The sequence below is a fragment of the Ambystoma mexicanum genome, chromosome 5q (assembly GCF_040938575.1).
Source record: "Ambystoma mexicanum isolate Mex_15411 chromosome 5q, UKY_AmexF1_1, whole genome shotgun sequence".
Classification (NCBI taxonomy): Eukaryota; Metazoa; Chordata; class Amphibia; order Caudata; family Ambystomatidae; genus Ambystoma; species Ambystoma mexicanum.
In genome coordinates this window covers 954,030,066-954,051,309 of record NC_090933.1, presented here as the reverse complement: position 1 = coordinate 954,051,309, position 21,244 = coordinate 954,030,066, and the positions used below count along the sequence as shown (strand labels likewise).

The following is a 21,244-nucleotide window of genomic DNA, read 5'->3' as shown; positions in this document are numbered from 1 at the left end:
ACGTCTCCCCACCAGCTCCCCCCAGCCCACGCACAGCACTCAGAGGGTTTGAAGGAGGCCAGCAGAGGGCCCCACAACAAGAAAGGGTGGCAGTGACCCCCAGCCCAAGGCAGACAACACCAGTGAGGGCTGAATTCAGAAGTCCAGGCTCCTGGACAAGCACTACCCGGCAGCAGCTACTGCCAATACCCAGATAAAGGCACAGGCCAGGCTAAGACCCGGAAGGGGAGAGAAAGCTCTGGAGGGAACCTTACCAGAGTTCATCTACCACCCAGGCAAGTGAGGGTGACCCAATAGCCCACCATGCCTGAGGAGGAGGACAGTAGAGTTACACAGAGGGGTCCCAGTGCTAAATCTAAGAAGGCGGGGGAAGCAGGGGAGGCAGGGGCCGGACAGCAGATAGAGGCCCTCAGAGGCCTACAACAAGATATACGTGCTGTTCTCACAGAGCTGCAGATTTTCAGGGCAGAAGTTCAAGGCTCATTGGGAGCTGTCACGGAAAGAGTAACAAAGGTGGAGGAACGGGATGAGGCACTCCAGCACAAGAGGGCGGTGGACATATTGGATGTGGAGGTCGATATGAGGTTTAAAGAACATGAGCGCAGGGACAGAGAGATCCGGCACAAGGTGGATTATACATGGAATATAGGGAAAGGGGGAATAACCTACACGCTTGCGGGTTCCCTGGCAAGTACACAGAAACGCCATATCTAAAAAGGCCCCTGCTACGATTACTGCGTAACCTATCAGGAGTCTCTGAGGAAAGGGAAATCAAGTTTGACAGAGTCCACAGGGGCGCAGAGTCAGGAGCTGGACCGCGCTCAGTGGTGGCTAAATGGCACTACTACTGGGATAAAGAAGAAATCCTCCAAAAAGCAAGAGAAAGGGGCACGATAGAATGGGAAGGAGCCCAGTAGACGATTTATCAGGATTTATCAATGTATACCCTGGGCCAACTAAATGGCTCCAAGAAAAGGGAGTGAGATATCATTGGTGCTTCCATTTTGCCTTGGCATTTGAGCTTAAGGGGGAAGATTACGTTTTGCACCAGGGGGAAGAGGCAGACAACTTCTTTAAGGAGCTGCAGATTGAAGAAATACAGCCGAAAGGGAGAATCAACGTCAGCTAAGGCTGCGTTTGCCCAGCCGAATGATCGCAAAAAGGAAGGGAGCTCGAGACGGGCTAGAAAATCAAGGGTGCGACAGTCACGGCCTCCGAGATGAACTGAGACAAGGACAAGATAACGCTGGTAGGAGGTACTACACAAGAAGGTGCCCCCATGCAGGCTTATATACTCTTTGGGGTAGCGGTGGAGCGGCCTACCGCAGGCCTCCACATACCCCTGTGACCTGGACGGATCCAGGTGTCTCCACCTGGTTGGGCTAGTTGTCCGGAAAGTGTATGGTTTGTTTATGGGTTTTTTGTTGTGGGTTAGGGAGGACAGTCAAGAAGGGGATTCAGCGATGAAGCAGGGGAGGTAGGCAGGGGGTCTAGCACATGCATAAGAAGGGTGGCGGGACCCCGGAGGGGGTAGAGATTCCAGGTATAAGGAAACACCTAAGAAAAGGGCATGGGTGAATTCAGGGTGGCAACCCTCAATCTTAAGGGCCTCAACTCACCCAACAAAAGGTCACTTACAATACATTCCGGAACCTCTGATTGTCAGTGTTGTTCTTACAAGAAACGCATTTTAAGCAGGGGATGGAACAGCCATTGCGGAAAGGAGTGGTGGGACAGATGTTCTGGGCTTCCAACAAAGAACATAAAAAAGAAGGGGTGGGGTTTGTATTGTCGAGATCCTTCCAGATGAAGGACTTCCAAATCAAGGGGTGGCTTGGGGGTAGATGTTTGGCATCCAAGGGACAGGTAGATGGGGGCATGTTCACGCTGGCCACAGTATACACACCTAACTCAGGCCAACTCCCCTTCTTGAGAAAGGTCTTGGTGGCATTAGAGGAGTGGGGGAGGGTCATATGCTGGTAGGTGGAACTTCAATCTGGTGGCAGAGACAAGGCTGGACTGGTGGTCAGCAACAGGGGGAGCAGATAAGCACATGGGGAAGGAGAACAGGGACTTTGCCAACCTCCTGGAGGACCACTTCTGGGTAGACGTCTGAAGAACTATCACCCCCAAGCCGGGGGCTACACTTTCTGCTGACCCCCCACTCAACCTAAACTAGGATCAACCTCTTATTGATACCGAGGAAGCAGGCAGTGGATATCACCACCCCTAAGGTGGAGACCGTTACGGTGATCCGACCACAAGATGGTCATGGCCTCCTGGAGGTTCAATGCCAAGAGAAGGGTCGCTCCAGGTTGGCATTGCAATGACACCCTGCTTAACTTTATGGGGAAAGAGATCTGCACATTTTTTGTGACCAATGACACAGGAGAAGTACACCCCAACCTGGTGTGGGAAGCTGCCAAAGCCACAATGAGGGGTTTTTTGATAATGGAAGGGTCAAGGAAAAAACAGAAAAGGGGACTCATTGAGAGTAAGCTGCGGGCTGAGATTCAGGGGCTCGGCTAAGTGGGGGGACGGGAGACAGAATAGTCCTACTACACAAGATCAGGGATAAGAGGCTGTCCCTACATACCACACTAATAGGGGAAGTAATCAAGAAAATGAGATAAACAAAGCAAAAATACTATGAGAAGGGAGACCGGGGGGATCGCTGCTAGCTAACAGGGTCCGGGGGAATAGAGGGAACAGGCAGGGGGTGAAGATTAGAGATGGGGATGGGAAATTGGTGGGTTTACAGGAATGGAAAGCTGGATGCTTTGCAGTGTACTATAAGGTACTGTACAGGGAAGCACCAGATTCAGGGGGTAATGAGGTTAAAACATATCTGGAAGGCCTCCCCATCCCGAAACTCTCCACCGATGCAAGAATGGTCCTGGAAGCCAAATCTACGGCAGAAGAAATAGTGACAGCCATAGGGAATTTAAAGAGCAGGAAGGCCCCAGGGGAAAACAGCTACACTGCTGACTTTTACAAACAGTTTCAGGTACTTCAATGCCATCAGCGCCGGTGTAGAGGTTCCCCCCCTCCCAAAACCAGGGAGGGACCCCACATATTGTCAAGCATATAGACCCATATCGCTCCTTAACATTGATGGTAAACTTGTCACATGGGTGCTGGAAACAAGGTTGAAGAGCTATCTCCCAGGGCTGATCACTCCGACCACACAGGCTTTGTTAGGAACAGACAGGGACGAAAACATCTGTAAGACCCTCTGCATACTGCCCTCCAGAGGTCAGAGAAAAAGGAGCGCTGATACTGTTGCTCGATGCCGAAAAGGTGTTTGACCGAGTGAGCTGGTCGTTCTTGAGGGGGGTCTTGACAGCAGCCAGAATGGGAGAGAGATGGATGAGTTGGATAGTAGCCCTATACTCAAGCCCCCGGGCTAGAGGGGTGGTCAATGGGGAAGAGTCACATCCTTTTAAGCTAGGAAGAGGAACGAAGCAGGGGTGCCCCCTGTCACCTCTCCTGTATGCACTGGCAGTGGAACCATGGGCGATAGACGTTAGAATGCATAACCACAGGCAGATACAGGCCGAGGTCAGGAGCGAGTGCAGACAACGAGGCGGAGAACTGGAGGTGATCAGCAGAGGAAGCAGAGGGAGAGTGGGTGAGCCAACGGTAGGTCTCTGAGAGTTGGTATCTCTTTATTTGTTGTTCGGCGTACATTGCAAACGCCTGGGGATACCGAGGACAGGTCGCCAGGCCAGAGATAAGTACCTCAGCACAAAGGGTCTTGATTAGTGTGTACACTGACCGATATGGGCATATTATTTGAGATTAGGACACATCTGCCAGCTTCATAATGAGTGCTTGGTTATCAGGGAGAATGGTTGGGCTCATTAGAGACAATTCTTACACATGTGGGGTAGAACCGTTCCAGGAAAGAACAGAATGAAAGACTCATTGTTGCCGCTAATTCGCTGCTAATGTTTTCATGTTGTTTTGTGTCAACTGTTTCTCATGCTGCTTGCTTCTGAGTCTTAAGGGAGCAGTTTATATGCTTACATGTGCTTGTTACATTGTCATACAACCATGTGCTTCCAATCATGCTCAATGGGTATGAGTGTGCTAGACAGGAGGACAGGAGAGCAGGATGCCGAGAACAGTGGTTCTTGATTAAGGAAGGGCATGCTGGTATCTCAGGTGGGCAGGAGTTCCAGGAGGTGACTTGGAGAGTTTAGGGTTGGGCAGCCAATTCAGTGTATGCTTCCTTACCAGGTATTCCTGGTACTATGATATGTATCTTTCCCTATCTATCCATTTATGTTCTCTAACCCTCTTCCAGGTGTTCCGAACCCCCCCTACCTATCCACAACTTCTCCCTAACCCTCTTCCCCCAACTGTCTGCCTCCTGGTGACTTGTTATTCATAACCAGGAACCTGTGCCAACCTAGGGTGGAGGGTCGACTTCCTTCGGATTCCATGGTCAGGAAGACGTTGTGTTACTTCCTAGTGGGATTGACATAATCACCAGCCCTCGATACGGAAGAAATACACCACCCTAGCCAAATGGAGTCTACCATTCTGCATTTAGTAGATGTTCTAAAGGCATTACACGAGATTCAAGTCGAGTTAGTACATGCCCAATGGGAAACAAACGCATTAAAGACTTAGGTTAGTGGTCTATTAGCACAAAGTACTCCTTTGCAGGGTGCCGCTGCTGCCTCTCCTTCTGCCTCGTTAAGCCGGGTGCCCCTACCCCCACCCGAAAGATTTGCAGGGGATCCTAGGAAGTGCTCCATGTTTTTAACACAATGCCAACTACACTTTCGTTGTAAGCCCATGGCTTTTGAGGCTACTCAAGCTAGAACTGCACTTGTAACTGCACTTGACAATCCTATACTGTTTAATTGGGATGGGTTAATGGAGGAGTTTAAGCGCTTGTTTGATCGAAGGAATGTGTATTTGGCACAGGATAAAGAATTATTGGGTTTATGGCAAGAAACTACAGACCTGGCAACTTACGTAACACAGCTCAACCGGCTGGTGGTGGAGATGGAAGGGCCCGAACCCAAACAGTCGGTGTTGTTTTATCAAGGCCTCAGAGATGAACTTAAAGATGCAATAGGTTATATTGACCCACAACCTAATTCTTGTAGTGCATTGATTAATTTAGCATTAAGACTGGATCATGGGATTAGTGAGAGAAAAGGGGAAAGGAAATGGTTCCCTTTGCGCAATTAGACAAGGGTAGGGACTCTCTTGCTAAATCATCTGAGGGGGAGCCTATGCAGATTGGCAGTGTGAGGGGATCGTTGTCACCAGAGGAAAGAGAAAAGCAAGGGTCAAATAACCTATATCTATATTGTGGCAAATCTGGACATTATTCAAGAAACTGCCCTAATACTCTGGCACGTAGCGCAGACAAGAAAAAGATCGAGCCAGGAAAAGAGTTAGCTCAGTAGATGGGGGAATGACTCCACTGAGTCTCACTACACTAGAGTTCCCAAATTTGGTGGCAAACACAATTCAGAATAAGACCCCTCATTTGTATTTGCTTGTGACATTGCTACCTGCTAATATAAAGGAAAACGTTTCAGTGGCGACAGGAAATGTTCTAGACATCACTCTTGTAACCAAGTTGAGGGATATTCACTATGCCGAAGAGGGCAACAGAGCCAGTACAAGCAGACAATGGTTCTTGTTTGATTTCAGGACCAATCAGGACGCAAACCCAACCCCTTAGGATGTTGTGTGCAGCAGCAAATGAGGGATCCATCACCTTTGATTTGATAGCAGCCCCTCAATTCGGTTTGATCCTAGGGATGCCAGGGTTGGTGACACAATCTGAAGATCTATTGCGAGTAGCATACCTTAACATTTGATTCACTAAAGTGCGGTTTCCCTTTAAGAGAGGCACTGGGTCCTGCAGCGTTCTTGGTGGAGGGAGTTGTACATCAGGCAAATATTGGGGCGGTGGTCACAACCTTGCCAGAGGAATACCAGGACTTTGCAGAGCTTTTTCACAAGGGGAAGGCAGAAGTCTTGTCTATGCCTAGATTTTATGATTGCGTCATTAATCTTGAGCCTAATGCAAAGTTACCATGCACCTGCATTCATGCCCTCTCTGAAAAAGAAACACACCACGTGCTACAATATTTAGATGACATGCTGGCCTGCGGGTAAATTCGGCACTCCAAGTCACCAATCTCCTCTACTTTGTTCTTTGTTCCCAAAAAGGAGGGGTAACCTGAGGGCCTGCACTGATTACAGAGCATTACACAGGGTTACCATAAAGAATAGGTTCCCCTTACCTCTTATATCTGTCTTACTTGATAAACTGAAGACAGCCAAGATCTATACCAAGTTGGATTTAAGGGGAGCTTATCATTTTATCCGTGTAAAAGAGGGCAACAAATGGAAAACAACCTTCTGTACAAAATTTGGCCTTTTTTGTATCTGGTGATGCTGTTTGAATTATGTAATGCCCCCGCTGCCTTTCAACATTTTATGAAAGATGTGTTGCGGGAGTACTTGGATGTGTTTATCATCGTATACATAGATGACATCCTGATTTTTTCAGCGTCGGTGAAGCAACATGTGCAGCATGTTAAGGCTGTGCTTCAACGTCTGCCGGAGTATAATTTGTTTGCAAAATTGTGTCATGGTGCATGCTCCCAAACATCTGGAGCTGACGGGCCTACCCCAGTCACTGGCACCCATGAGGGCTTATAAAGCCCCAAAGGGTTGTCTTAAGACTTCCTGGACTCAGTCCTGGCACCGGGCTCATAAGATTCCATCTGGTGATAAACTGCATGGCACTACACACAGCCCAGCCTAATGGGCTGAGCCATCAATCCTACCCTGGTGTGGCTGAGGGACTACTTTACTTGAGATTGCAGGATGAGACTGGAGGGCCTATTTTACCTGGAACTACTTGCAAGGCTATTTAAACCACACCCTACAGACAGAACACGCTTCGCGTTATTCTGCACTCCTGCAGCGTAACGCTCACCATGTCTGCTTAGCTCCAGTACCCGAACTTCAACAGCCATGCCTGTTCTGGAATAAAGATCCATCGGCACCTTAGAAGAAGAGAAAGAAAGGAACAGGAATTAGTACAGCTACTGAGGCCTTACCTGAAGCCCTCCACCCGAAAGGCTGCGCCTTCAGCTGCTCTCCGGATCGTCGCACCTGCAGAAAAGAAAGCATCTGCAAGAATATCCAATACTCACCCGGAGACTGCTTTCTTCTGGAGTTTCTTTGAGGCGGTCCGTCCGGTCGTCGCTCCGGAGCCGCGCTTCATCTGCATTGCAGAAAAAGGAAATAAAACAGCAGGTTAGTCGCGCACGGGAAAGGAACCATTATTAAAGACATTTAGCGCCACGCACTGGCGCTATACTCACCCGCAGGATATCTGCTCAGCGTTGTAGGAAGAGGCAAATCTTCATCTGTTAACCGCCTAAGGCAGCGCCTGAAAGAAAAGAGAAACACAAGTCAAAACCTGGGCAATAAAGACATTTAGCGCCACGCACTCGCGCTATACTCACCCGCAGGATATCTGCTCAGCATTGTAGGAAGAGGCAAATCTTCATCTGAAAACCGCCCATGGCCGCGCCTGAACAAAAAGAGAAACAAAAGTCAAAACTTGGGCAATAAAGACATTAAGCAACTATACCAAGCATCTATTGGCATAGAGACTTACCTGCTGAGTCAAGCTATTCAAGACTCCACTACAACCCCTGCAGGATCAATGAAGGAACTCGATCCAGGGAAAGACTGAATATATTGCACCCCTGCTAGAGATCGCAGGATGGAGTGGGAAGTGACAGTGAGGGAGAAGTCACGTGCAAGCCTCATCACTCAGCCCTGTGTAACGCCAGTACAGACATCATTCGTGCAGCTTCGTGCGATGCCCCCATGGAGACCAGGTGAGCGTGACAAATTGGAGAAGTGTGAATTCCATACCACTCAGTAGAGTTTTTGTGATTTATCCGCACTCCTGATGGGTGACAAGAAAGTGCAGGCGGTCACTCAGTGGCCAGATCCTCGTTGTGTCAAGGATGTTCAGGCCTTCCTGGGGTTTGCCAATTTTTACTGCCTATTTATAAGCAATTTTTCACAAATCATTACCCCAATAACACAATTACTTATGAAGGCAACTAGTTGTGTTTGGGATGAGGAAGTGGAGGCAGCTTTTAAGAAATTCAAGACCACTTTCACTGCAATCCGGATTTGGAGAGGTTGTTCCAAGTGGAGACTGATGCATTCAACTTAGCGATTGGAGCCATTCTGTCGCAATGAGCAGAAGATGAGATGATGCATCCAGTGGCATTCTTTTCCAGTAAATTGACCAGTTGTGAACAAAATTATGCCATTACTGATAAGGAATTATTGACCATGCGGGCAGCGTTTCAGGAGTGGTAGCACAATAGATGGGTGTAAGTCATCCGGTAGCGGTACTCACAAACCACAAAAATGTAAAGTTTTTGAAATCAGCCAAGACCTTAAGTCCAAGTCAATTGCATTGGTCACAGTTTTTTTGAGGAATCTGACTTTATAGTCACCTGCCAGGAAAGAATAACGGGAAGGCAGAAGCCTTAATTAGACAGGGAAACACTGAGGCTGCTATTCAGGAAGAGTGAAATATTATAGCAGTGGGCAGAATAGTTGGGCAGTGACTGGCAACATCTTAACTGAAGTTCGGAGGAGTCTTTCTGCAAAGGAATTGCAGGATTGGGAGGACATGAATGAGAAAAGGACTTTACGGGATGGGTTGACTTATCAGGCAGGCAGACTATATACAAACCCTGATGGAAAAGGCGCTATTTTGGTGCCATACGTCTTGTTGGTGGCTCATGCAGGTGAATGCCCTCTGCTGCATCCCATCTGAATCATATAAAGGTGATGTTCTGCATTGGAATCAAGCAAGACTTCTTGACGTTGACTCGGAGGCCAAGATTGATTTAGTAGCTTCTGAAGGGAGGCTGTAGCTCCTGCACATGTTTCCGACCTGATGAGCCAGTCGTCCCAGTAGGGATAAATGTGAATCCCACTGATCCTTAGATGTGCTGCTAAAGGAGCCATCAGTTTTGTAAATACTCTGGGAGTGACATTGAGATCAAACGGGAGAACCTGATATTAAGTAAACCTGAGGAATATTTTGTGCACTTTGTATATTGGAACATGAAGATACGCGTCCTTTAGATCCACTGCACGCAACCAGTTCCCCTGGTTGAGGGCATTCCGAATATGAACTGGCGTGACCATCTTGAACTTCTCTAGGGGAAGGAATAGGTTTAGATAGGAAAGATCTAATACTCTCGGCAGGCCTGTCAGGTTTTACTTGGGAACAGTAAATATTTCTTGAGGGGGGACTTCCTCGATAGCATTGTTCTTCAAACGGTTGGCAATCTCCTGGAGGAGAGTCGCCGAACTAATTTGAATTAGAGGGGAAGAAGTAGGAGGGAGGGAGGTAAGGAATTGGTAGTTTGTAGCATGCTCTGACCACCGACAAAGTACATGAATCCTCTGAAATGACACACCAGCTATGGTGGAACCCTGAAATCCTGCCCCCAACCGGGGAGGAGTGGATCTGGACGACTGGATTATTGCTTTTTGGCCTCAGTGGCAGATGCAGAGGAGGTGGAGAGGAATCCTCTACTGGACGTTTCTTGCTGCTTCATTCTAGGAAAGCTGGGTGATCTGTCGGGCTGCTAGCTTCTCCTTTCCTGGTAGTCATGAACACCACCAAAGGTTTTGTTCTTGTAGTCAGTGCGTGGCTACCTGGAGCCCTGAAATGTTTTCTGGGGTCCCTGCATAAGGACAATGGGGAATTTGACAGTAACCGCTGAAGTTTTCTCTTTATTTGATTCCCCATCGGTAGAGGAGTGAAACAGGTAATTTCCATCAAAGGGCAAGCCAAGGATCTTATCCTGCAAATCCTTGTTGAAATGGGTCACTCTAGCACAAGCTGCCCTCCACAGATCCACACCTATCACTATAGCTCTAGCAGCGGTATCGATATGGTGAGCTGCCGTTTCTCCCAAGTCCTGTGCAATCCACCTCGCCTCAGAGAGACCAGATTTAAATGCTGGCTGTCTCTCTGCAGGAAGGTGTTGCTGGAATTCCTTCATAATCTGTGGTTAGCTGCAGATAACAGAGCATCTGAGTTCACCTGTCGCAAGTGCAGTGATGCATTGGCATATACGCTCTTGCCATAAGAATCAAGAAGCTTGTCCTCTTTAGACAGAGCACTAGAAGCTTGTGGTGCAAATGCAGATGCCTTCGAAAGCATAGTCGCAGAGGCAACTACTGATGACTGAAGCTGATGGTTTGTCGAAAGAACGGGAGTATCTGAAAATAGCTTGTGGTACCTGGCATCTATCTTCTTACTTGTAGTCGTTGCTATATGTGGATTCTTCCAAACAGACTTTGCTTCAGCTAAAACAAACTTCTAAAATGGAATGTCAGACTTGTCTGTCTTGTTCAGTGACAGAACGCCTGCAAGCACCCCAGGTTCTGTGCTCGATTTTTCCACAAGAAACCCTGACAAATGTTGCACACCCACAATCCTGTTGTGGAGAGCTCTAGCCAATAAGGACACCTCCTCTCCTTCCCCCTCATCCCAGGTCGGTATCAGCTGCTTGAGATGGATCTGCAACAGTGTCCTGCGCAGTAAGCCCAGAAGGCTGAAGTGGATCAGAAGTATCATACGGAAGCAGTGCTACAATTGGTGGTGCGAGCGTAACTGGAGTCTCAGGCGGGGCTTGACATGGAAGCACCACGGATGGGGCCGGAGGAACAGGAACAATTTGTGGCATCACATCACCTCTTTCATTAACTTTTTTAATTACCTCCTCATAGGGTCAGAATGCATGTTTTTTGAAATATTTCGAAGAACCTGTCCTTCGAAGATGAGGAAGGCCCCACTGAGGTGTAAGTGTAAGAGGAGGAGGCAGAAGGAGACAACTGATGTGGAGGTTTAGGGCACCAAATTGGTTGCCTGACTTGACGTGGTGCACCAAACCTAAGTGACAAGGATATCCGGGGATAAGAAGTAGACCAGGTGTTCATAGGGGACCAATCCACCCTCACAAAATCCACCGTGGAGAAAGTAGGAGGTACGTACAATTGGGAATGCATAAAAGGAGCAGATGTCCATGGCCACAGGAGAGGAGAATTTGGAAATGTCCTAGCCGAGCGGGAAACCATGACCGATGAATCTGTCCATTTAGACTGGACTGCGGAAGCCATTTGAGGTGCAGATGTGTGCTGACCCTGAAATGGCGTCACCTCAATGGTGGGGAGTGCCATTGTGTGACATATTGTGGAAGTCTTAGAACCTGTATTAGAAGCTGAAAAAGAGATGCAAGGAGCAGACATAAATACAGGGCTCTGCTTCTGTTGAGGCTCACTTTACTTTGGCCCTCCAAAGCATCAGTTGGGATGACTCTTACTGGAACAGAATGCTGCAGCCAGAAGTGTCAAGGTACTGGGTAGAAAATACCAAACATCTACACATTTATAGTCCAGATATTGGCTGGCATATTGAGATTAACATTGTCTGTCTGGTTTATAAGCTAAGGCATGACTAGACCCTGGTTTCTGGTAAACAACTTGCGCAGACATCTCCCCGTAAGTCTGCTGTGATTAGACAATCGCCATGTGTGTCTCGTACCACACTTTACATGCATAACAACAGAAAATCAGTCTTTATTTTTTGTTTTGGTGTGAAAACTGTAGAATTCAATGTCTACTGAACTACAACAAAGGGAAGACAATCACACAAATTGAGCTTCCATACAAGGACTTTGTTTTATAGAAGTATTAACCCGACATAGTTATGTAGGGTCTAAGGCCCCTTTGCGAGTCGAACCTGTCAGGCCTATCTATGCAGCTTCTCCTTTGACTTGGATGAACCAGGCAGCGGAATGAATCTGGAAGCTGTAATGACTGGTTGATGTGAAATTCAGAGATAATCTTGGGCAAAAAAGATGGCTTTATCAAAAGTGTCACATTGCCTTTTGTAAAAACCATTTGAGGCTTTTCAGTGGACATGGCGTGTAGCTCACTCACCTACCTGTCTGCTGATAGGGCCATGAAGAAAGCAGTCATAGGGTAAACAACATGATGTTGCTGCTGTACCTAGGCTTAAAGGGTGTTGTTAGAAGGTGCACCAGGACGGAATTCAGATCCTACCGCATCTGGTTGTACAGTGCTGGCAGTTAGAAGATCACCAATCCCTTCAGAATTGGGGTCACAATAGGTATTTTGAAGAAATAACCTTGCTTAGGCTTCCACATAAAGCTGGAAAGCACATACAGGTATCCCCTCATAGTGGACAACCACAGCCCTTACTTCACCAGTGACAATGCAAATTCCAACACTCTAACAACCAAAGCCAAAAGGCAGGTGAATATGTCCTCGGACACACCACCTGCAGAAATGCAGCCTACAGCAAGACTTGGTGCTGACTGCCACCCACAATGAGATACAGCTCTTTCCTGGACAAGTCATGCTCTTGGAATCTCAGGCATTCAGAAGCCTGCTGTGAAACTGCAGATTGGTCGCGTCTAGTAGAAAAACCTGCTCTCTTCCTGAAACACTGGGGTCCTTCAGCACAATCCAACTGAGGTTGTGTAGATCTGTATAGAACACCCTCTGTCCATCAGAAGACCACAGAGATCATGGTTCACCTGTAAACCCTGAATCTCCTCAGGTCGCACTGCAGCTGGGGGATCAGCAGGAATGTATCCACCTTTCCCTCGGATCAACAGGGCATTGCTCAATGCACCCTTCCTTGGCACATCTTTGTAGCAAAGTTGCAGGCATTTCCTGTTGGCATGAGTCAAAGAGATACACCTGCAGTGCACCCTACATTCTGAAGATGTGATTCACAACTGACTGGTGCAGAGACAATTCATGTGACACCCACTGCCTTCTTCTGAGAGCAAACAAACTCACATTGCTCACCCATGCCAGATGGAAGGCCTGCAGCGAGATACCCCAAGCAATCAGCCTCATTTTTAGCGAATAGGTATTCTTGCACAGATGGAAGAAGCCCACATCCCCTGAACATATACATGTGGTGCATTGCAGTAATGTTGTCTTTTAAGACCATTACTCTCTTGCCCTGCAGCTGTATCTGGAATACCTGCAGAGTGAGGCAATTCACCCAGGAATTTCGCCTCTATGCCATTCTGATGGGCGATGAGCTACTCCTGAAAGACAGAGAGCAAATAGATTGCCCACCATAACGTTCTCCTCCCTGTATCACAATCTCAAGTCCTGAACAAAGCCAATGCTCACTGGTAATTTGTCATCCAGGAACCCAGACAGCTGATTCCAACTGAATCTGCGAACCCACTCGAGCCTCCTTAATGCAAAGCATCACCTGAGGAACAAGAAGATATAATAGGCCATCAATCCCAGCTGTCTCAAAAACAAACGTACTGAGTACATGTCTTTCTGGCACAAAGCAATACAAATTGACCTTGATGGCCTGAAACCTGTGTGGGTGGTGGGTAGGCCCTCATAAGTGTTGTGTCGAACATTGCGCCAATGAACTGCAGACGCGTAGTAGGACCCAGATTTGATTTTATGAGATTTTTAGGAAAGCCCTACAATATGGAGCAGCATTGCCTCCAAACTGTACGATTTTACCAGGTAATAGTCGAGGGAGAGGAATATGTCCACACCTATCGACCACAGATGCGACACCATGAGAGCCATCATCTTGGTGAAAACCATCGGGCCAACATTAGGCAAAAGGGCAAATCCTGAAGGACCAGTGCAGGCTAGAACCCCAAATTGCAGGAACTTTCAGTGAGCTGGTAAGAAAAGCATGTGAATGAGCGACTGTCCAAAGACACCATACAGTGACCTCGGTACATCACGCCCAAAACCTGGGACAACGTCACCATTTGAACATGTCCTTTCTTATGTATTTGTTTAGACCCCATAAGTCTAAAATAGGCCTCAATGCTCCGGGTTCTCTTTTTGGAATGTGAAAATATCTTGCATAGATCCAAGTAAGGCATTCTTTGTCGGGTACCTTTTCTGTTGCCTTTCTTTTGGAACATTCGCTCTTCTTTCAGGAGCAGCTTTGTTTAATAAAGTGCCTGCAGCCTTTGCTGTGGAGTCCAGTCTGGGAGAAAATTCATAAACGTGAGACTAACTTTTCTCTACAATCTATAGCTGAAACTAGTCCATGGTCAAATCTGCCACACCTTGATGAAGTCCTCACCTTGTCCACAACAGGCTTTGTATGAACTATGGAAACTCAAAGAAGCTTCACTTGGGCGACCATTACCTGAGATGCTTAAGACTGGGTTCCCCACTTCTACTGGACCTTGCCCCCGTGGCTTTCTGTACGACTCATTACTCAATGGGCATTCAAACCAAAACAATGGTTTTGCAGGGTGACCAGCTTGCACCGGTATTGCTGACCCATAAAGAAACAGCTTAGTGGTAGCAGACAAACACAAAGATTGATCAGGGTAACTGGATGATTTATATTTCTCTATTGTGTGATCCACCTTCTCCTCAAACAGCGAGTCAACTTGGAAGGGCACAACTATGATTTTCAGCCTGCATGTCCGGTGAAATGACAGGCAGCCGCAAACATTCATAGTACCTGAAACTAGCACCCATAGCCATTCCTCTTGCCACAGAATCGAACAAGCCTGAATACTATGTTTGGCACTTCAAAGTCTTCAGCTACTACCTCCTTCGTAGACTCACAACATTCCACCGGAAGGAGGTCAATTTCCCATTCCAGAACCTACCACAAGGCACACGGGAAGCAACCAAGAGTCATTGCAGCACTGACTGTCCACTTGGCCAATGACTACGAGGTAAATGTCTTCTTAGCCACTGTATCAATATGCTTAGACTCCATCAGATGATACAATGAAAACAACGTTGGGAGCCCCCTTGAGTTGGCCACATGCACCACTGAAGAATATTCTGGTGGATGACCAAATATGTACAAGGGATGGCTCCTCATGAGCCTGTATTTCCTCCAGATGTTTTTTTAAGGGCATACGTTGACATAGATTTCTTCCATATATGCTTGATGGGAGTTTCAAAGCACTCACCAAATGACAAGAAAAGCTGGTCTTCTTTAGGACCCTTCTGCATTATGTCAGTAATCCTGTCTCTTTCGGTCTTATCCACCATGACTGACCCCTTACAGGTCTCCTCATCAAACTCATGTATGAGGAAAACTCAGCATTGAGCCCAAAAGGGACCTGCTCATGGAACAGAGTCACAGGTAATCCATTCTAGATTCTAGTGTCCTGTAGTTGCCTAAAGAGCTCTGCCTCCATATCATCAGGCAGAACCTTCCAATAATTCACACCTTCTCTGTAAGTTGGACATGAAAGATGACATTTTTCCCACGTGTTCAGGTTCAGAGACAATGTGACTTACTGGTTTTCACAGAGAGTAATAGACGCTTAACCTAAGGTAGACATAGCTTTCCAACCGCATCTTCAATTTCCTCATCACCATGGGCATGTTTATTTGAAATACTTACCCCCTGCCATTGTTGATTCAGTTTTGAAACTGTTTCTAGGGGCATTAGAATTAAGTGTTCCCTGTTGGGATCTCATCATCGACCAATGCTCTCCGTCAGTTGTTTGACTTTTTTCTCCAAGTGGGAATTTGTTTCTCCACCCTGCTGATTGTCATCATTTTCTCTTCTAATATAGTATTTAAGCACTTCCTGCTGTTGCCAAGTGCAATGACGCCCTCTTCCTTCCACGGAAAGCTTCCCTCTAAGCCGTTATAAGTTTGAGTATGGTCAGGGTGTGGCTTCAGGCTCTATCGGTTGGGGTGAGGCATTGCTCTGGGACTATTGCTATCCTTCATGGACTTGAAATGGTTTTGAGTAGGGCCAGGGTTGTTAGGACTAGGACACAACGTAACACACTGTGATTGTTCCCTGTCATGTAATGGAGAACATGGTGGGGGGACTAGAGGAACCTCCCCATACCACCCTGAGGTACAACGTTCACGGGTTTGGGGTGGCACTTAGTCCCCTGAGCTGGTGACTCCCCAGAGCAAAACTTCATCACAGAGCTTAATGTTTGAGCCCATTCACACCAAGCATGTTCCGAAGTCCGACAATCTGTGGCTTCAAAAAAGAACTGTTGGGCTTAGAGCAAGCCCTTCCACTTTGCTCTGGAAACAATCACATCTGGTGGAGATCACAGGGACACCTATGTGGCACCGGCAGTATCGGAGGCACCACCCGGCGCAGTGAGAGCGTGATTGAAAACATTTCCACGGTACCAGCCTGCAGGCCAGACAAAAAATGAGTAGAGGACATGGTATCCATTAAAAAATAGATTTAAGATCGGGAATAAATGCAAGCCATAAAGGGATTTTTATAGAAAATGCACATTTATGCATATGATTTTGAGGAGGTGAACAATAAAGTATTGTGCGATGGTTTGAAGATTATCAAGCAACATGTTTAGATGAAGCATTTCGAAATTTGATGAGGTTTGCACAGATGGTCTTAGCTTCTTCTCTGATCTACCTCTACTTATGTCTAACCCACCTTCTAGTGATAGGTTTTTAATTGCTGTTTTAACGGCTTGTTGTTATGCGTTGAACTGCAGTGTAGTGTTTAATTATATGTTTCTATAGTGATTATTTAAAGCATATAGGCTTTCTGTATGCATAGAAACACACATGCTGGACAGGACATACATAAGGAGATCTCTTTTTCACAGTTGTCTAACACCTACACTTACACACATTGCACTGACTGTTTCTCCCCTGACGGCTCATACCTTCATGTTGCACGTTTTCATGCAGCCCAGTGACTTCTGCACAGAGTTAAAGACGAACTTTGAACTCAATTGGCACGAGCAGCAAATAGTTCTGATTGGTTGACATAACACCCATATTCAGAGAAACTGGCACAGATTATACTGAGTCTTGCTAGACAGATTTCAAGACAAATTTAAACACCTATAAATTCAATAGAGTTGCACAAATTCATATTGAGTTTCTTCTAAGCTGTGTAGTAAGCACAGTTTCTCTGATCTGCACTTAGTTCTCCTCTGTATATTTAAATACCTGTACACTTAATAATCGCAGATCAGCAACATAATCCGTAGATATTTTCATTAACACATTTATCAAAACTATTCAAGTCCAGAAAGATGCCTCGATATAGCTGTAAATACAGAGAAGTTCAAACTCTTTCCCAATCTCACTTATGTTGTTAAACATTATAAAACCGTCTACATTTCAGTAACTCGGTGAACATGATATCATCTACAGTACATGGCAAATGAAAAAGGGTATAAAGGGAAACTGGTTTACCTGTAGGACCGAGTTGGGATGTACTCCGACTTTTCCTGGACAGGCCCACGATGGCTACCATTTTTGCCCCGATGCTGGAACGTCTCTTCTTGCCGCCAGTACCCACAGTGCCCACTGCAGTGTCTGACTGACTGCCATCATTCTTCTCTAAAATATACATGTCTCCACCGATGCTGGTGCTTTTTGTCATGTTCTTCCCTGAGGCACCCATTTGTCTGCTTTGCATTTTGGATGTAAAGACACTGTCAGCCGCGGAAGGGTAACAAGTGCAACACAAGTAGGGAAAAGAAAGAGATAGAAAAGGACAGGGTTCAGATTGGAACATCGGGAAGATCGAAGGCAACTACTTCACACTGGGGTATTTGTTTGTGTTTGTGGTAGAATCTGAGACATTTTTAATCTATGCAACAATTTACATGTTAAAGCTGTCCTCTTTTTACAAGGTGCTTTACCTGGAATTTAAACCCTGTATATGAATGCTAAATATTACAATGAGAATAGCATTTATTACTTCTGCACAAAAAATGGAGTCTCACTTAATCGCGACATTACACAGTCAGCTAACATTTAGATACTCCTGTATTTATTAGTGATAAACCTGATGGATGTATTCATGTCATATTTCTTGTGTATAGCATGCATCTGTAAATATTGAACATCTACATATTTTTGGCTGCCTTAATAAGACAGAACCCAATGGTCTTGGATTTGTACCACCAAACAAATTCTGCAAAGAGAAAAGGAATTGAAGTGAGCAGAACAATGTATTCTAGTAGTATCATATACTATTGGGCCTGTTAACTAAATGCTTCCATTTCACAGAAAGGTGTGTCACCACAACTCATGTAATCTTAAAGTGCTGGAAAATATAAGTGGTTAAAGATGTAATCCCATGTAAATCAACTTTGAAATAATTTCGGCAGCACTCTGGATGAAACTAAATGAGCTTGTATTGTGTAGCTCCGCATTCAGCAAACAGGCACCATGTCACATATTATCAATTCCCATATAACAGTGTGATTTGATAGCAGGACTGTTTCCTGACTAGAGAAGCAATACAAATAAAGCAATATACACAAACATAAGAATGTGATTTATTTTTGTCCGGAGTCTGTATAACTTTATTTTGGAGTTGAAGACATAGCTTGACCTGGCGGTGTATCTTCAAAATGCCATCCAGCACAAAGGGAGTGCCCTAGTGTCAATAAATCCCTCTATGGGCTTGGCCCGGACTATCTTGCTGAACTTGTATCCTTCTACCCTTCACCCCGCTCTCTCCGTTCTTCTTCCCTCTTCAGACTCAATGTTCCTCTCCCTCCATGCGCTCAGTCTCGTATCCAATCTTTTCATCTTCTTGCTTCTCTGCACTGTAATGCTCTTCCACCCTCTCTCCCCTCCATTACTGTTTACTCACTCTTTTGTCTTTCCTTAAAAACTAACCTTCTCCAAAACCCCTGTTTGCGACGAGGATTGATGTTTATTGCTTATCATTATTTCGTACCGCCCTTTGCTTTTAAAATGTACAGCGCTTTGGTTTAAGGCGCTATATAAAATATAAATAAAATACAAATACTTGCGTACACCAGATCTAAAGGCAAAGTACTCTCTAGTAAATGGAAACAATGATGATGGGTTAGGTTCAACTGTGCATAGAAGCATACACGCAATAACCTAACGGATCAATGCTCTCATATACATTTAAAGTTGAATATTCTAGAAGAAAACACTCAAAACGAAAAAATCACTGAAAATAGATGTTTTTACCCCTTTTTAGTCCCCGCTCGCTAATCAAAAGCTACTTATTTCATGTCAGCTCTCAGTTTTTATTTACTCACCACAATAGGCCATCTATCCCTTCCCTACCACTTTAAGCTTATCTTCAACTCTACTGAAGATTCTTTTCTTTTTTCAAGTACTCCTTTTAAACATGTTGCCCTTTTTAAATGACATCTACATTTTAGCCTGCTCCTTTCAAAACTTTTGTATTATCTTGAGAATCATACTTTTTAATGTTACTTTTCATTTCTTTCTCATAGTTTTCCTTTGGTGATTTCATTCTGTTAGATCCTTTTGCTTGTGGGTTTTTATAAAATGATCATTTAGATTTAAAAATCTGTGAAATATCATCCCCATTGTAGCATTAGAGACTGCGAATAGCAAACAAAAAATGTTGAGCAGGAAGATCAGTTAGTTGGTTGCAGTATATTTTCTACCAGTGCATCCTCAACTCTTACAATGAGGTTTTATGTTATGCATGGTTCACCTACTAAAATAACTTTTAACTTTTAAATGTACATTGTAACAAGAAAATTATCAAAAAAGCCACAAAAACAAATTACATATTAAAATGCACCTCCTCCCTCACCTTCTTCCCTACCTAAGGTAACATTCAATCTCCTGCATCAATACAGCATGAAGAATCTTTCCCAAATGGCTCTAAACAGTTTAGTCTTCTTCTACGTCCTATATATCGCAATCTCATCAAGGACACCGTGTGCATCTCCTGTATCCATTCCTCCATTCTCAACTTTTACATATCTTTATTTGCTCATGCTAAAAAATAATACATGTGTACCTCCCAGATCCGACTTGGGTTTTTCGTCTCCTCTATCTCTCTCTCCACCTGTGGTGTTCCCCAGGGGTCTAACCTTTCTCCCTGTTTGTTCAACCAATACCTGGCACCTCTCGCCCTCTGCATTGCTGCTTTCTGCTCCAACTTCCAGTGCTATGCGGACGACACCCAGCTCACCTTCAGACTCCCCTCTGCTTCCTCTTCTCCTTCTCTCATCCCATATTGTCTGTAATCCAGTAGTGGTGCGCCGCCAATCATCTCTGCCTGAATGCCAGTAAGACTGAGATCCTCCTCATCGGCACACCTGCACATTCCTTTCCCCCAACTCTCTGGCCGGCCTCCCTTGGCCTTCTTCCTACCCACACCTGTGAGGCTAAGAACCTCAGGGTTATGTTTGATTCCACCATCTCTTTCTTCCCTCACATTTCCGACTTCTCTAAGAAGTCAAACTAGTCAGAGGTATTCTTACTTTCCTCTCCTTCCCCCAGAAGCTCACTGTCTTCAGAGCTCTGCTTCTCTCTAGGCTGGACTACTGTAACAGTCTCTTTTTATATCTACCTTCCTTTACTCTCTGTCCTCTCGAGAGGACAGAGTAAAGGAGAACCCATCCAGAACAGGATTGCAAGACTTGCCCTGGACTCAAGCCCAAGGATCGTATCTCTCCAGCACTGAAATCTCTCCATTGGCTGCCAGTGGCTCAAGGATAATATTCAAGACCCTTGTATTGCCCACAAGTCCGTCTGGAGCCTGTAGCCTGGGACCAACATATCTCCAGCTTTCTCTTCAGAAGTGTATTCCTTCTCAAGCTCTTATCACTTCCTCCTCAAACTCCCTGAGGGTCAGTCGCTTCTGTAAGCAACGAGTTGGGGCAGATCTCTCTCCTCGGCCGGTGCAGCCCTCTGGAACAGCCTCCCTGACTCTCTAAAACCTGAGCAGAACCATCTCCGGTTCCGGAAGCAGCTCAAGACTTTTCTCTGTGCTTCTGCCTTCTGACTTCCACTTCCCTGCTGATCATTTGTCTGAAAATGCACTGGGTACCCTCTGATTCACGGACAGTGGTCCCTGCCCTCCCAGTTGCACACTTGCACTGCCTCCTGGCAACCCTGCACTTGGGGGCTGTAACTGCATCCCTACAGGCCCCCTACTTGCACTCATCCAGCACTTAACCTCTGCACCACCACCTGTTGGCCGCACTATTTTCTTATGTCTTGATTCTATGTCTCGCACCTCCCCTCTTCCCCTTGCCTTTGTGCTTTTCCCCTATCCTCTCCCTGTACTTGCACAATATCAATGTCACTTGGCCTAGTAAGATAGTTTTATTGTTCTCCCTTGTTCATCCCTTGCCTCGTCGCGCCTTGAAACACT

At 45.9% G+C, this 21,244-nt stretch overlaps 1 protein-coding gene across 13 annotated transcripts in view; it reads right to left on the bottom strand.

Annotated features, from left to right (window-relative positions):
• The window catches only part of RIMS2 (regulating synaptic membrane exocytosis 2), a 2,919,733-nt gene that overhangs the window by 201,476 nt on the left and 2,697,013 nt on the right, over window positions 1–21,244 (bottom strand). For all 13 annotated transcript variants that reach the window (XM_069621474.1, XM_069621475.1, XM_069621476.1 and 10 more), the window contains one exon: window positions 17,308–17,549. In XM_069621474.1, coding sequence (XP_069477575.1) covers window positions 17,308–17,549 — 242 coding nt within the window. The remainder of the gene's footprint in view (window positions 1–17,307; window positions 17,550–21,244) is intronic.